Source organism: Tubulanus polymorphus, chromosome 4, assembly GCF_964204645.1.
Source record: "Tubulanus polymorphus chromosome 4, tnTubPoly1.2, whole genome shotgun sequence".
NCBI classification, from domain to species: Eukaryota; Metazoa; Nemertea; class Palaeonemertea; order Tubulaniformes; family Tubulanidae; genus Tubulanus; species Tubulanus polymorphus.
The window spans coordinates 8,122,045-8,136,524 of record NC_134028.1 but is presented as its reverse complement, the minus strand read 5'-3'; the positions used below and the strand labels follow the sequence as shown (position 1 = coordinate 8,136,524).

Genomic DNA, 14,480 nt, shown 5'->3' with positions numbered 1-14,480 from the left:
TTTGCATATAGACTATCTAGTAGGTAACTGGAGTTCTCGGTTGCGGGCGTAAACAGGCAAAACCTGTTCTAGCGGATAATTGAATTTCGGAAAAAAACTTATTGGATGAAAAAGTTGTTAATTTCGTGTGAATGTTGGTGATCTTATATATCGTGTATCATAGCGCTATGCGTATCATGTCCTTGCTAAGTTCGTTTCAGCAGACTGCAAAACTAAGCAAACTATCGGGTGTTGGGACCTCTTTGGTTATTATTCGCTCGTCGATCGCGAGTAGAAACGGATTTTCTACGACGTCGATGAACTCGAAAGCTCATTCGAAAAGTTCGAACATTTGGCTGGCGCGACAAAATAAGGATCCGTACGTGAAAAAGGCGCGATACGAAAACTACCGTTGTCGAAGCGCGTTCAAGCTGTTGGAGATTAACGAACGTTTCAGAGTGTTGAAGCCCGGAGATGTAGTGGTTGATTGCGGGGCTGCGCCGGGATCGTGGTCACAGGTCGCTGCGGAATGTGTTAACGCAGCTGGTGTAGGTATGTGCAAGCTTTGTCAAAACATGTATTACAGGGTCCCTACGACTTGGTGATTCCTTAAAAACTCCTTTGAGCAAAATATCTTAACCTCTTTTAATTTAGAGAAATAAATAGGCAATTAGAAATTTGTGTGTAGTTCGTAGTTGTAGAGTTGATTACCCCTTAATCGATACATTTGGGACCTGGATTTTTGGTCGATCTATTATTTTTCATAAACGATGCCCTTGCTCCAAACAAGCTCCAGTTCTCAAGCTTAACAACTTTGCCCGTGAGCGATTAAAATATTTACCCAACCAGGCAGTTCCCGAATTTAAGAAACCTGAGTTTTGTAGTATAAAGGATAAAAATTCATTTACTAAACCACTGGTTTGGTTTACCGAGATAAACTGTACCAATAGGAAGAGTCTACAGTAATATAGGATTATGGAAGTGATGCAGACGCTTCCTAGAAATTTTAAATTTTCGCCTTCAATTAAAACTCCTTATATCCAGGAATGACCGATCTGATTTAACTTAAATTCTTTCAATCATTTTACGCGGAATACAAATCTTAGAACCATCGCAACAGTGACGTGTATTAAATTCCATTGTGCAACTCGAAATTGTCGCAATTTCAAACAAAAATCACCGGTTGAAATTGATTGAGTAAAGATTCTCTACTTGATTTTTTTAAAGATTGATGACTTTGTGAATATCCATGGATAACTTATTAATTTATATTTTGTAGAAAAGCGCGGATCGAAAGGAACAGTAATCAGCGTCGACATTCAATCATTCATACCCGTGAAAAATTGCATCACGCTTCAACAATCGGATTTCACATTGCCGGAGACCAGAGACAAAATCTCGCAACTCTTACAGGGCAAAAAAGTCGACGTCATCGTCAGCGATATGGCGCCGAAAGCGACGGGAATCAAGAAAATGGACCACTTTCAAATCGTCGAATTGTGTCGAATCGGACTGAAATTCGCGACTCAGGTTTTAAACGACGGCGGAACGTTCGTTTGTAAATTATGGCAGGGCGAAGACGAGCAGACGTTGAAACGCGAATTACGGGAGTATTTCGATAAAGTGAAACCCGTCAAACCGAACGCCTCGCGCGGCGACTCGGCGGAAATGTTCTTTCTCTGTACGGGCTTTAAAACTTAATACATATATATAAAAATAAATAAAATATATTATTGTAAGTTTGTTTAATATCTAGACTTTTTCCAAAAAAAAAGAAATTTTGATTATTATATCTAAAAGATTCACTGGTCCCCTTTCCACACGACATGGACGAGCTTCCCCGGAGACTACAAAATAACTGCAGTTAATTTCCATTGTCCTACAAGAATCGACCATCTCTAATGATTCTCGAATTAGAAGTCAATGACTATATATGTATGCGGAGGCTAATCCAGACACCAATTTTGAAGGACTTGCAACTCCCAAAAATGCACTTTGATGTCTGAAAAGGCAATATTATGGTTAACTCGCACACCGAGGGGTTAATTTTGAAGGACTGGTCACATCCCGAAAGGGCACTGCTGTCCAAAACGGCACTTTGATGTCTGGAAAAGCAATATTAGGTTTACTCCCGTACTGAAAGGCACCAAGTAGACAATGTAAAAAGGGCACTCAACAAAAATTGATAGACTTGTATGAAGTCCCCCTGGATCTGCTCCTTGTATGTGTACTATGAAACTCGCTTAAGTCTTGTCCCATGATGACTTAACCCGACTTCAACTGTACACCTGAGACTGTTTGACAGATTGACTCATACAATAGAATCCGCTTAATTCAGATACATTTGGGACTTACAAAATTCATCCCGTTTACAGGAAATTTGGAATAAGTCCTCATTTTCTTGTATGTCAACAGTCTGCAAATTTTGTCCGGATTATAGCAAAATTCGGATTAGGTCGATCCGGATTAAGCGGGTTCGACTCGGACTGTATTATCGAATGCCCCGGACAAAAATCCTTCTGCTTGTGATGACTATGATGGATCCTGTGAGCTCCGGGGTATCTTAAAGAACGGTCACCTCTTAGGGGTCCATCCAAGATTAATTCTTTGGAGAATACTGCAAATGATTCCTTCAGTAAATTGACAGCAAAACTAAATGAATTATCGTTGATAATATATCAATTTTAATATTTACATAAACAAGATAACACCACATTCCCAATAATACATCGACATATCATTGTCAACTACAGTATACAGTCTGGATCCATTTACTCAAAGATTGTTTGATACTGTCAACGGCCGTGAAATTGTAATTCTAAGTTCGTATTCACACAAGTTAACAATTAAACTCCCTTTGAGTTCATATCAAAAATGATTTCATCAGAAAAGCGTGTAAAAATATCTCATTGTGGTAAATATACATAAGTACCTAGCAACATTTCTGTGCCAATCAAAAATTCTAAAATGCGTTTTAATAAAATCTATTAATTCTAACGTAAGTACGTCAAATTCATCAAACCATTTATAATGTAACATAAATCGATGGATTGTAAACTGAAACAGTAGTAGACTCTGCTTTACTGAGTAAATATGGATAAAATTTCTACACTGACCAGCAGTAAACTGACTAAAGGTGGGCGTAGGCCCGGCAATCGGCGATACAGCTGTCAATCTGCTGTCTGTACCCTATCGCCTTTTGAATGGCGATGTCTGGATGAACACATTTTTCACAAACGGCGAACGTCCGTCTAAAATTGATGGTTCAGACATGACACCCATATTCATTTTCAAAGTAAAATGTTTGGGGTACTGCCACAGGAGGTGGCAATGCCAGGACAAACACTTTGGGAAAATGGTGTATGTCTGCCGAACGTCTGTAGGGGTGTCTACAGACAGCAGGTTGATAGCTGCATTAACTGATACTAGAGTATTGAGGTGGAGTCAACTAGTGCTTATAATCCCTAAAATTCAAGCACAGGATGATTGATATATGGCAGGGTAGTACCGGTCCTAGTGAAAAAACTGACAAAATGTGATTTGGTGACAACTTATCATAGGTTTATCTATCCAAACTATACTACGGTTATTCCAATAATGATATTACATTCGATACAATGATAATTACTGGTAATACAGATAGATAGATTTTTTTTACAGTTTTTCATACCCGAGTGTAGTTAAAGGGACTTTATGCTGTGGTAATACACATACGGTTCAATAAAATATCAATATAAAATGTATGGACAATGTAAGGCAAATCTTGAATTTTCTCACTTGGAGCTATTATAGAAAATCAATCTGCATATTTCATGGGCGAAATTTTCGAAATATAACCATCGTATGAGTTTTATACACTGCGTACTAAAGTAATTTCGGATGGAATGAAGATTTAGGACATTTTAATACTACCACGTATTGAACCACAATACATTACATGTCTCCATGAAATAAACTACCTCTAGTTAGTGCTGAACAAGGTCTGATCTAAGCACTTGTCCAATTGCCAAATTGGGGCAAGTAGGTTATCATTATCACTAGTGACTCGGGCTAGTGCATTTTTATGTCTCAAAGTTTTTTCCCAATCAATACAACGGATCATTGAGCCGCCGCAAGCCAGACCGCCTGTGTAGGGCGAGTAGATATTTGTAGGGGCAAGTGAAATTTTAAGTATGCTTCCCCCCTCGGCAAATGGCTTTTATTCCTTAGATCGGACTCTGATAATGATATTTCATCATTGCTAGTTTAGAGATATTTAATATCAATTACAGTAAATATAACACATAAATTTGCTGTGAGTAAAATCAATCTTGGACGATTCTTTTTCTCCCATTTAATTTGTTTTTCAGCTTGCCCTAAAATTACTCAGATCATCTGTTTCCGCCATTGTTTTTCAAGCTGTCCCTAGGTTTTGTTAGAATAAATTTCCTCTACATATGTAAAGTATATAGGTTATAAACTGATTATTGGACAGATTTTGAATTTCCCATCCTTATGCAGATCATTTGAGTCTTATAATCATCCGATTCATAACCTGGCAATTTATGCCATGCTATGCTTAATACTATTATTATGTGTAAAATACAGATACATGTACTTCAAAGTGATCAGTCCCAGATATTTGCTAGGTTATCAAGCTGCATTAGCTGCTGCCTAGAACACCTGGCACATTGACAATATTTACACAGTTAAAACAATTTATAGGGCTTGAAAATGAAACAATCTGTCAGCTTGGGGGATATTCATAAATAGTACAATGTGGTTCTAGACTAATCCAACTTGATTCACATTCCTGGTCGTTATCTTGAGGCACCTCGGTATGACAAAATATCTGTGCAATGTTGTCAGGAGCAGTGACCAGCCTTCACTCCTGTCAACTAATCAAAAAGATATAAAATTCATACACTTTGTACAAGACAACAGTTTGGATACTTCGTATGAATATGAGCCAGGAAAGGAAGCAACATTTTGGTGATAGACACTGTTCTCCATCACAGGTTTTAGAGGGGCGACCATCCCTTTCATTTTCACATCCACCCAGAAATGAAAATCAGCCATCCCTCATAAAATATCTGCTGCCCCTTCCCTTCCAAAGTCAATGCTAATAATTGCTCTGAAATATATTGAGCCAATGTGAAAAATAGGAGATTACACCAAAATTAAGCTTAAATTTTCACTATTTTTGGGGGATCGAAAGCCAAGCTACTCTTCAGCGACCATGATTTCATACCACTTAATGGATGCAGCCCCGTTAAAATTCCAGCATATAGAGAACACTGAGACAAAGGTAGATCTAGGAATCCAGTCGGGAGTGGACACCAGAATCAAATATTGGCAGAGTTTTTTGCTCAGTTCTTACTCGACGACGCAAACGAATGCTACTCATGCGAAAATGTCCTTTTCTGACAGTGCCACCCCCCGAAACCTGAATTATCGACGTCATTATTTATCAGCGCTGGGTCTCATCCACGCCTCGTCGTCGTCTAGAGTAGATTGCGACGGAGGACGATTGTACTGTTGTTTCGACATGAATCGATCTAAAATATCGTCGGGCTCAGCGCTCGCCAGCGAGACGTCGTCCGCGGCGAGGTCGTTCAGTTTTTTCATGCGGTCGGCATTCTTTCGGTCGATTCTATCCGGATCGATGCTCGTCGTCGAACCCATCGACGCGGCGTCCGGCTGCGGCGTCTTCTTCGACGTCGACGGAGTTTTGCCGCGCGCCTGTCGGCGTTTCTCGCGCGCCGATTCATTCTTGGTCGGAACTTGCGCGCCGTTTAGATCGAGGAACGCGGTATCGGCCTGCAGTTGGCTTTTTGTCGAGCCAGCGCGCTGCGGATAGAACGAATTCGAGGGTTGGCCATCGCGCAATCGTTTCAGCGCTTCTTCTTGTTCCTCTAAAAACGCCAGCTGTTGAGTTTCGAGCGCCGTCGCGGTCACCGGCGAGTCGGGATGGTTGCGTCGGAAACCGGTCTTCGAGTTCGACTCCTTAACGCGAAATTTATGAAATTCGGCTTTCGCGTCGGAATTCGCTTTGTCTTCGATGGCTGGTCGCTTCACCGTGACCGGTCCTTTATGCAACGCCGTGTCGAATACCTGCGGATCGGGCGACCGTTGAGCGGTGACCGACGTCGGCCCGACCGGGTACGAGGTAGTGTCGTAAATCAAAGCTAACGGAACGATTGGCTGGTTGATTGCCGGCGCCGGTCGTACTTGCCGCGGATCGAACACGTTCACGTCGTACTTCTGGTTGCCGAGCGCGCTCTCGACCCGCATTCGCTCGCTCTGCAACTGTTTGCGCATGTTCGCCAGCTGGTTCAGCACGTCGGCGCTGTCGGCGCGCGACTCGATCCGGCTTTCGTTTTTCGTTCGAAGCGCCGGAACGATCGGCGAATTCGCGCGTTGGTAGCCGTTACGAGTCGGCGCCCGTTCCTCTTTCGCGTGGACGTCGTCAGCGCGTGATCTCACGACGGTTTCGCGTTCTTTCTGCTGTCGTCGTTTCAGCTCCTCACGCTTTTCTTCCGCCTGGCGTTTGATCTCCTCGTTTTGCAGGCGTATGTTCTCGTCTTTTTCGCGCAGCTTTCGTTGTTCTTCTTCGTATTCGCGCGCGATCTTCAAACGTTCTTCTTCGATGCGCTTCAGCTCTTTTTCCTCTTCGAGTTTCTCGACGAGTCGTTTCTGCTCCTCGACGCGTTTTTTCTCCTCGATCTGCTTTTTCAGGTCGTCTTTGTACCGGTCGATCGCCGATTTTTCGGCGTCCGATTTCGGCTCGCCGAATATGCCGTGGCCCCCTCGCGCGTGGTCGTTCGGATCGCGAGGCGTACGCGGAGAAAACACGACCGGCTGCTCGACCGACGGTATACGCTTTTTCGGATCGATCAGCTTCTCTTCGTTTTCGACGTGTATTTGCCGAAGATCGGCGACAACATTTCCTTGTCGATCTTTCATCGGAGCGCCGCCCCCCCCTTTACCGTACGGGTTATAATTCATGATTTCTTCTTCCAGTTTTCGTTCGTACTTTTCGCGCTCGAGTCGATCTATTTCTTTTTTCCGGTTGTTTTCTTGGATCTGGCGTTCGAGCTCTTGTTGGTAAGCCTGCGCTTCTTGTCGTTTCTTGACAGCTTGCTCCTGTTCCGATTGGGCCGGCATCGCGCCGGGCAGCAGAGCTTCGGGACCTTTCCGCGGAGTACGACCACCCGCTGGAGCGAAGACCTCCGTCGGAACTTCCGCAAAACCGACCTGTTTTCTGGCCGACAGAGCGCTTGGCTGGGCGGTAAGTCCGACTAACGAAACGGGAGGTACGATAGGAGCCTGCGGCGGTTCGCTTTCGTTCGACGGATTCTGAAGACCGTAATAATAATACGGATCATCTAACGGACTGTTATAAGCGCCGAGGCTAGGTCCTCCGATGTTCAACGGTCGAGTTTGCAATAAAGCTGGAGCGACAGGAGGAGGCGCTTTCGCTCTCACCGCTGAAGGAGGCTGGCGACTGTCTGGAAACCTAGCGTTTGTCGGAACGGCCGCGAATTGATTGTTGCGTTCTCTTTGTTTATTCTGCGCCGCCTCGTCCATCTGTTTCAGTAATTCTAGTCGGTACGCTTCTTTCCGGCGTCTCTTCTCCTCTTCGCTTATATCCGCTAACGGCAAGGAAGCCCCGTCGACGCCAGACTCTTGCGCCGGCGCCGACTTCACCTGCGCGCGTCGGCTCTCTGTCTGTTGGCGCGGCGATAAATCAAGCGGCGGAACGCCGGCTGTTTGAACGCGCGGCGCGGGTATCGCGCGTTGTCGATCGATGAGATCCAACTCGCGGTCGTAATCGCGTTTGTGACCGCGGCGTCGATCAAGGCGACTGATGTCGAGCCAGTCGTCGTCGTCTAACAATCCGGTACGCGGCTTGTGATTGCGACTGAGCAGATCGTCGCGGAAACGAACTTTCCGCTCTTCGTACATCCGATCAAGAACATCGTAGCGATCGTCGTCGATGATCGGTCGATTCAAATAACCGTCGCTGACGGCCGGTCGTAATTGATATTCGGCGAGTCCGGGAACTTCTTCCGACGTTCTTCGATATTGAATTTCCTCTCGTCGTTTGTCGTCGAGAATTTCTTCGTAGGTCGGCGTGCCCCAACCCTTCCGCGGAACCGGTCGATCGTCGACGACCGGTCCGCCCGCGCGTTCGGCTTCTTTACGCCTCAGGAAATCGTTATACTCTCGATTTCGCTCTTCCCGCATTCGTTGCTGCGCGGATAAACGGTCTTTTATTGGCAAGCTGAAATTATCATCTTCCGGTTTCTTCGGTTCCAACGGTTCTCTGATCGACGGACGTGCTACTATGTCGGGTTCCGCCGGTTTCCGATCCGATAAGCCGCGCTGTTTACGATTCTCTTTTTCGAGTTCCCTCATGATCTGACGGCGCCTTTCCATTCGGCGTTCGTCCTCGTCTTTTTCGCGTAAATATTCGTCGTAAATATCGCGGTCGAGGTCGCTTCTCCGCGCCACTGGAGGCGGGGAATCAGGCGCCCGTCGCTGCTGCTGCTGATCTGCCGGGTTCTTAATCGGCGACGCGTCGACCGGATTTCGATCCGGTTTTTTATCGCTGTAACGATTTTGCTCCGAATCTTTCAACTGGCGCAGGAATTCGTTGTATTCTTCGTTGCGCTCTTTCTGTTTGCGCATTCGCGCCGAGTAGCTGTCGCGTAAACCGGGAATTACTAAACCGTCCTCTTCGTCTCTAACTCTTTCTTTAGACCATTGTTTACGAGCCGGTCTCGCGTTTCCATCAGCTCCATTTGAGTGGGCTTCACCACCCCCGTAAACGTTTCTGTCAGCTGCTAATTTTGCTTTTTGCTCTCGGATAAATTGATCTAGATCATCACCCATGGTTTCAATTCGTCACAGACGAACGGCTGAACTTAATTCGCATCAACTTGACGTTCAATTTAATTCGAATACTTGCGTAAAATACGTATTTTCAACAATGCTCGATCTTCTAATTCATCGTCATAACAACATAACAAATCAAGGGCGCAGACATATTTGAATTTTACGGATCGGACCCCGGCTTTAGATTTGGAATTGGTGGAATTCCCAGAAATGACGTCAGTAGCGCGAATTACTGGGAAATACCGCGCAATACAAACGCGAAATCGAACATATTTATTGTGAAAATTAACGATTTTATTGACTAAACCGATATGGATGATGAAGATTTTGAGGCGATGTATGCTGATGATATCGACGCCCTTCTCGATCTCGAAGAAGGTTCGAAATTTAACAGTAAATCAAACGATATCCGACTTTTTGGCCCCCTGCCCCAGATCCAACAACAAATCCATCCAAAATCAAATCTGTCATTGACGATTGTTGATCTGATGTTGGCTGTTGTGTTCTAAAAAGTAAAAAAGCTAAAATGTCGATGAAGTTAAAAATCTTGCTGTAGTAACAAAGTCAATTTTGCAACCAACATTTAAGCAAGGGGGGTTCGGCAGTTCGGACAAAAATATCCGACAAAATATATTATAAAATATGACTCCAGCAGGCTTTTATTACTGATATAATATGATTTCAAGTGTTAAAATCAATAAGGAATAAATATGTTATCTCGGTTGATCTCGGTAAAATACGTCATCTCGGTAATAAGGAGGACCGCGAGATAGGATCAAATTTCCAATAAATGATCCGATTTAACTGCAGATTAGGTCACCTTCCACTGAGTCTGAGTGGCACAAATGTTATCAAAAAATAGTGTTATGGTTAGGTTAGGTACATAACCATTGGGGACACTTAAATTGCAGTCGCTTCTGATCCGGATTAAAAGACTAATCTGGATATTATTTTTGGTCTGCTTATCCATAGATATATAAGAATTATGATGCTAAATTCAGATTTCTTATAAACATGTATTCAACTAGAGTTAGCAAAGCTTTGTCTACCCACTGCCTCACTAGCTTATCCTGATATTTCTCTTAAATATGATCTTGATATTTCTCTCACCGCTTTCAGAAGTCAACGCGGGACCTCCGTCGAAAAAGGCTTTACGTTTTCCAACGCCTACAGCCATAGATGGCAGAACTGGCGCCGAAAATAACAATCAGTCGTCTGAAAAAAATAACTCCGTGAGAAAAAACCTCAAACGAAAAGAGGATGACATGTTCAAGCCACTGTCGGATAGTGAAGATGATAACGATCCGATGAATCGGCTAATTATCGATGATATTCCGGATATTCGTTAGTATTATTAATGATTTAAGACTTTGATGCAGAGCCAATAAAGGTTTCGAAGATATTATAGTAAACCTCGCCAAACCAGGACCGCACACAGCGGGTGCAGTTGCTCTCCAGAAATTATGGATAAGTGCCGTTTTTACAAATATTATCAGGGGATGATCCAGGCGAGACTAGTACAAGTCCATCAGATTTTTATTGGTTACCCTTTTCCATTTTGTCAACAAAGGAAATTGGTGCAGCAGCATTTGGAACTTGACCAGACAAGTCCTTCAAAATTGGCTTCTGGATCTTCCCGGGATTAGTATTAAGAATCCTTCACTTGTGTCTGACAAGCATTTTAACCAAGTTTTTGTTGGGGCATATAAGAAAAATCATTGTATCAATTAATGACTTTAGGTAAACTTTTTCGGGTTTCTCCTCGCATTCCATTGCTAGGTACCGCCCTACAAACTGAGACTGGTAAATTGGTCAATAGTCCGAGTTGGCCATATCCGAGGGTTTACTTACATTTGTGAAATTCAAATCTATGTACTTTCTTACAGAACCGAAAAAGAGAAAGAAAATTTCGAAACCCGATGATGATGATGATAACGATGATGGATTTGAGGTCACCCCGCCTCCCTCGCCGTCCCGAACTTCGTCTATACATCCGAGACGAGAGAGGGATATATTCGATGAGCTCAAGGAGAAATTTGGCAATGCGGGCATTGATGGTAATTTTGAATCCCCGGTTTCTATGTACATGTACTGATCTACATTGTTTGCTGGATGATCTGAACTAATTAGTCATTGTACACATTTCTGGGTTGAAATTTGACCATAAGTGAAATTAACTTGAAAAATCTAATCTAAAGTTTTAATTGAGTTTTCATAACATATTATTACGCTCCACTTGTCTGTAACAAAAATATGTTTTATCTGGATTTCTCAAAAAACTTGATCAACTTTGTTGGTACCAAATGATCCGATTTGACAGGTTTACTGTATACTGTATGCGCTTTGATTTAGATAAAAAAAGATTGTGTTCGATTTCGGTTTAGAATAGGTTTTTAAAAGGAAGTTGGTACCAAATGATCCGATTTGACAGGTTTACTGTATACTGTATGCGCTTTGATTTAGATAAAAAAAGATTGTGTTCGATTTCGGTTTAGAATAGGTTTTTAAAAGGAAAGACTTACAAATTTTGTAAGAATAACAAGTTATGATGAAGTTGATAATTTTCGGATTGGTTTTTTTTTCAGAACCAGTTCGTCATAGTCGGGTATTCAAACGAATTCCGGACACTGATTTTATATCCGTTACGAACTTCGAAGGTAGCAGAGTCTACATGAAAATCAAGGACGATGATGATCTGAAATCCGAGGTAAAGTATCATGTTTAATATATCATCTGTAAATAATTTCCAGGGGCAATGTAAAATGTACCCAACAAGGCAAGTCTTCATGCAAAAGAGAGTGGATGGGCAGTCTTGTACCAGAAAATTATGAAATTCTCAATTCAACTCCTTGCATTACCGGTATATGCAATTCATATTTCTTGCATTATTTAGGCTTGGCGGTTTTGTAGATTGCATTCAAAAATGCATGTGTAGTTCATAGCTCTGTGTATTTTGCAAAGGAGTTCCCCGATATGCAAAATCTGGATCCTCTACTTTTCCCTAGTCATTTTACTCCTGCTGAAATTTTCTTTTATTATTTTCTTTTGTCAGGCTGTCGATGTTCTCAATGATATAAGAACCATTCAGCTACTTGCCACGCCTTATCACGATCTATTACAACAAATTCAAGATGAAGTAAGTAGATTGTGTAATTTTGATCTCAACATCAAATTTTTTTTCAAGTTTATTGTCCAGGAGCAAACTCCAGTAAGATTTTGAGTATAGACCGGAAGTGGGTCCTGTATCATCCTCATCTACCTATTGGTAATTTTTCAAAATTCTTAATATTTCAGGAAACAAGAAGAGACATCGACGAATCCCGTCAGATAGTCATTGACCTACAAAGGTATGTATCATGAGTAAAATTCTGAACATTCAATTCTTCCATCTGTTTGAAACATAATGATTGAATATAGAGCTTTTACACATAATGTCAGAAGTTTGTTTGTCAACCAGTGCTGTAGTAGACTTACCTTACATAACAAGAATAATCAGGGATTTACATATTTGGCGGTCTGTCTTGTAAACCACTTGTGTTCACCAAAGATTATGTCACATGAAGAAAGCACATGGCTACAAGGCCTCTATAACGCATGTATGAGAGACTTATTGAAAACTCTGTCCATGTATTAAAGGCAAGCAGCTCACAACGAAGGAGTTGATATGGTAGATGGTACTGAATTAAGGAGACACGCTAAAGCGGAAACGAATCTATGGGTGGAGAGATTTGCTCCTCGGTTGTACACCGATTTGTTAAGTGATGAGGTAAAATCAAACATTAACAAACCTAAAAATTCTGAATTTAAGTGTGGATGCGTGAATATTAAGACTCAGATTGTCGAGCCTCTCTGGACCCCTAGTTTATTTAGAGATTTTAGCTCTATTGAAGAGTAGATTATTCATTCATTATTTCGCAGTATATTATGTTCTATTCTAGAGCACAAATCGTACGCTGCTTCACTGGTTGAAATTGTGGGACCACGTCGTATTCGGGAAGGAGAAGAAAACGAAGAAGGCGGTCGCCGAACAGCAAAACGACGGCAAGAAGAAAAAATGGATTGACAAGCGCCAGGAACAACGAAAAATGGAAGAAGAGTTAGATGAATACAGCAGGCCATTACATAAGGTGAAAATCCTCGATACCGGCAAAGATATGGTTAGAAAGTTTGACCCATGTCCAAAAATGGTTTACCACCTAGCCTTTAACCCATTCTAGAAATGAGTTTTTAGAATCGGTCTAGGCTTGTCTTGAATTTAAGCTTTCGCTGACCCAATGGTTCTATTAGCTATATGATACTATTGAAAATGGAGATCAGCGGCCATGAAGTGTGCATTATTTTGCCTATCTTTTTGCCCCCTTTACTGCTCACCCCAGGGAGACATGCGTGGCATTGCCTCATTCCATTCTATCTGTATGGTATATGCCGATGTTTTATATTTTCAGGTAGCCTTGCTTCATGGCCCACCGGGTTTGGGAAAAACCACATTAGCCCACATAGTGGCCTCACACGCTGGTTATAATGTTATCGAGATAAATGCCAGGTATTCGCTTTCAGCAACATGTACTGTATGTACTGATAAATTTTATAAACCATTATAAGATTAATGGGGAAAATTCGAAATTCGACATATAATAAAAAAGGAATTGTTGGAAGGACGGAAGTCAGTTTGTTGACTAAGAGACCATGATACTCGAGTAAGCTATCACTGAATATTGAAATAAAATATTTTCTAGTGATGATCGAACATTGGACTTGTTCAAGAACCGTTTAGATTCAGCAGTACGAATGAAAGCTGTGATGGGAGGTGATGCCAGGCCAAACTGCCTTATCATTGATGAAATTGATGGTTCTCCTCAAGTATGTATGACATATGAAAGCATCCTGCGGCATACATAAGACTGTATTAACTAGTATATGTTGCTATCATAACACATGTTATGTTTGTTGTTTACAGCCTGCTATCAATCACTTGCTTAGTGTTGTCCGAGCGGTGGGAAGCAAAGCCGAAAATAATGCAGTAACGATGACGAAGACAAAAAAGAAGAAAACTCAGATTCTTAAAAGGCCAATCATTTGCATCTGTAATGATCAGTAAGTAAGGCCGTTTGTTTGAATGAACTTACGTTTCCGGAGTAAAGACTTGTGCTTGAAAAGAAATAAAGTCTAAAGACCATTATTAACCTGTCCTTAGTTTTACCCCTGCAATGCATTTGAGGAGCATACTGTAGTCAGCTTGACCGTCTGTCTGTAGGGGAGATAGTGACATTTTTCATTCGACTTTTTTCGTCAATTCGTTCATTCGGTTATTTTTTAGGTATACGCCCGCCTTGAGAGAACTTCGACAGGTGTCGTTAATTCTTCAATTTCCTCCGACTTTGGCGACGAGATTGGCTGGTCGTCTGCTAGATGTGAGAATCACAAGATTGTCAATTGAAGAAGTTCCTCCGATTAAAATCAGAATAAGATTTTTTCTGATTTCGATGAAAACTAGCATTTTCATCGATGAAAGAAACTTTGATTATGGGTCTTTTTCAATTTGTACATTTTGACATGAATTTATTGCGATTGTTCATTTATTCAGTGTAACTGTGAATACTTGTATGATGAGCTGTTGAAAG

The 14,480-nt window shown here is 42.0% G+C and overlaps 3 protein-coding genes across 3 annotated transcripts in view; 2 read left to right on the top strand and 1 right to left on the bottom strand.

The window, feature by feature from the left end:
* The first annotated feature begins 131 nt into the window (after positions 1–131).
* On the top strand, positions 132–1,680 carry LOC141903655 (rRNA methyltransferase 2, mitochondrial-like). The gene is made up of 2 exons (XM_074791872.1): positions 132–531; positions 1,259–1,680. The coding sequence occupies exons 1-2, from the start codon at positions 132–134 to the stop codon at positions 1,678–1,680; spliced, it is 822 nt and encodes a 273-aa protein (XP_074647973.1).
* Positions 1,681–2,693: 1,013 nt separating this feature from the next.
* LOC141903520 (centrosome and spindle pole-associated protein 1-like) lies at positions 2,694–8,994 on the bottom strand. Its single transcript, XM_074791646.1, has one exon. It carries the CDS (start codon positions 8,854–8,856, stop codon positions 5,422–5,424), a length of 3,435 nt encoding a protein of 1,144 aa, XP_074647747.1. The 5' UTR covers positions 8,857–8,994; the 3' UTR covers positions 2,694–5,421.
* A 107-nt stretch (positions 8,995–9,101) lies between these two features.
* Positions 9,102–14,480, top strand: part of LOC141903847 (chromosome transmission fidelity protein 18 homolog) — a 29,060-nt gene continuing 23,681 nt past the window's right edge. Inside the window, exons 1-12 of the mRNA XM_074792187.1 lie at positions 9,102–9,237; positions 9,979–10,203; positions 10,746–10,916; positions 11,445–11,566; positions 11,912–11,995; positions 12,154–12,206; positions 12,496–12,625; positions 12,798–12,986; positions 13,305–13,402; positions 13,596–13,719; positions 13,817–13,953; positions 14,177–14,270. Of these exons, the coding sequence (XP_074648288.1) occupies positions 9,171–9,237; positions 9,979–10,203; positions 10,746–10,916; positions 11,445–11,566; positions 11,912–11,995; positions 12,154–12,206; positions 12,496–12,625; positions 12,798–12,986; positions 13,305–13,402; positions 13,596–13,719; positions 13,817–13,953; positions 14,177–14,270 (1,494 nt within the window). The 5' untranslated portion in view covers positions 9,102–9,170. The remainder of the gene's footprint in view (positions 9,238–9,978; positions 10,204–10,745; positions 10,917–11,444; positions 11,567–11,911; positions 11,996–12,153; positions 12,207–12,495; positions 12,626–12,797; positions 12,987–13,304; positions 13,403–13,595; positions 13,720–13,816; positions 13,954–14,176; positions 14,271–14,480) is intronic.

Bases quoted from the DNA above. Each gene is read 5' to 3' on its own strand.
- LOC141903520 (XM_074791646.1), bottom strand. From the start codon at position 8,856: ATGGGTGATGATCTAGATCAATTTATCCGAGAGCAAAAAGCAAAATTA.
- LOC141903655 (XM_074791872.1), top strand. From the start codon at position 132: ATGTTGGTGATCTTATATATCGTGTATCATAGCGCTATGCGTATCATG. The intron at 532-1,258 runs GTATGTGCAAGC...TATATTTTGTAG, and splicing joins TGTTAACGCAGCTGGTGTAG to AAAAGCGCGGATCGAAAGGA.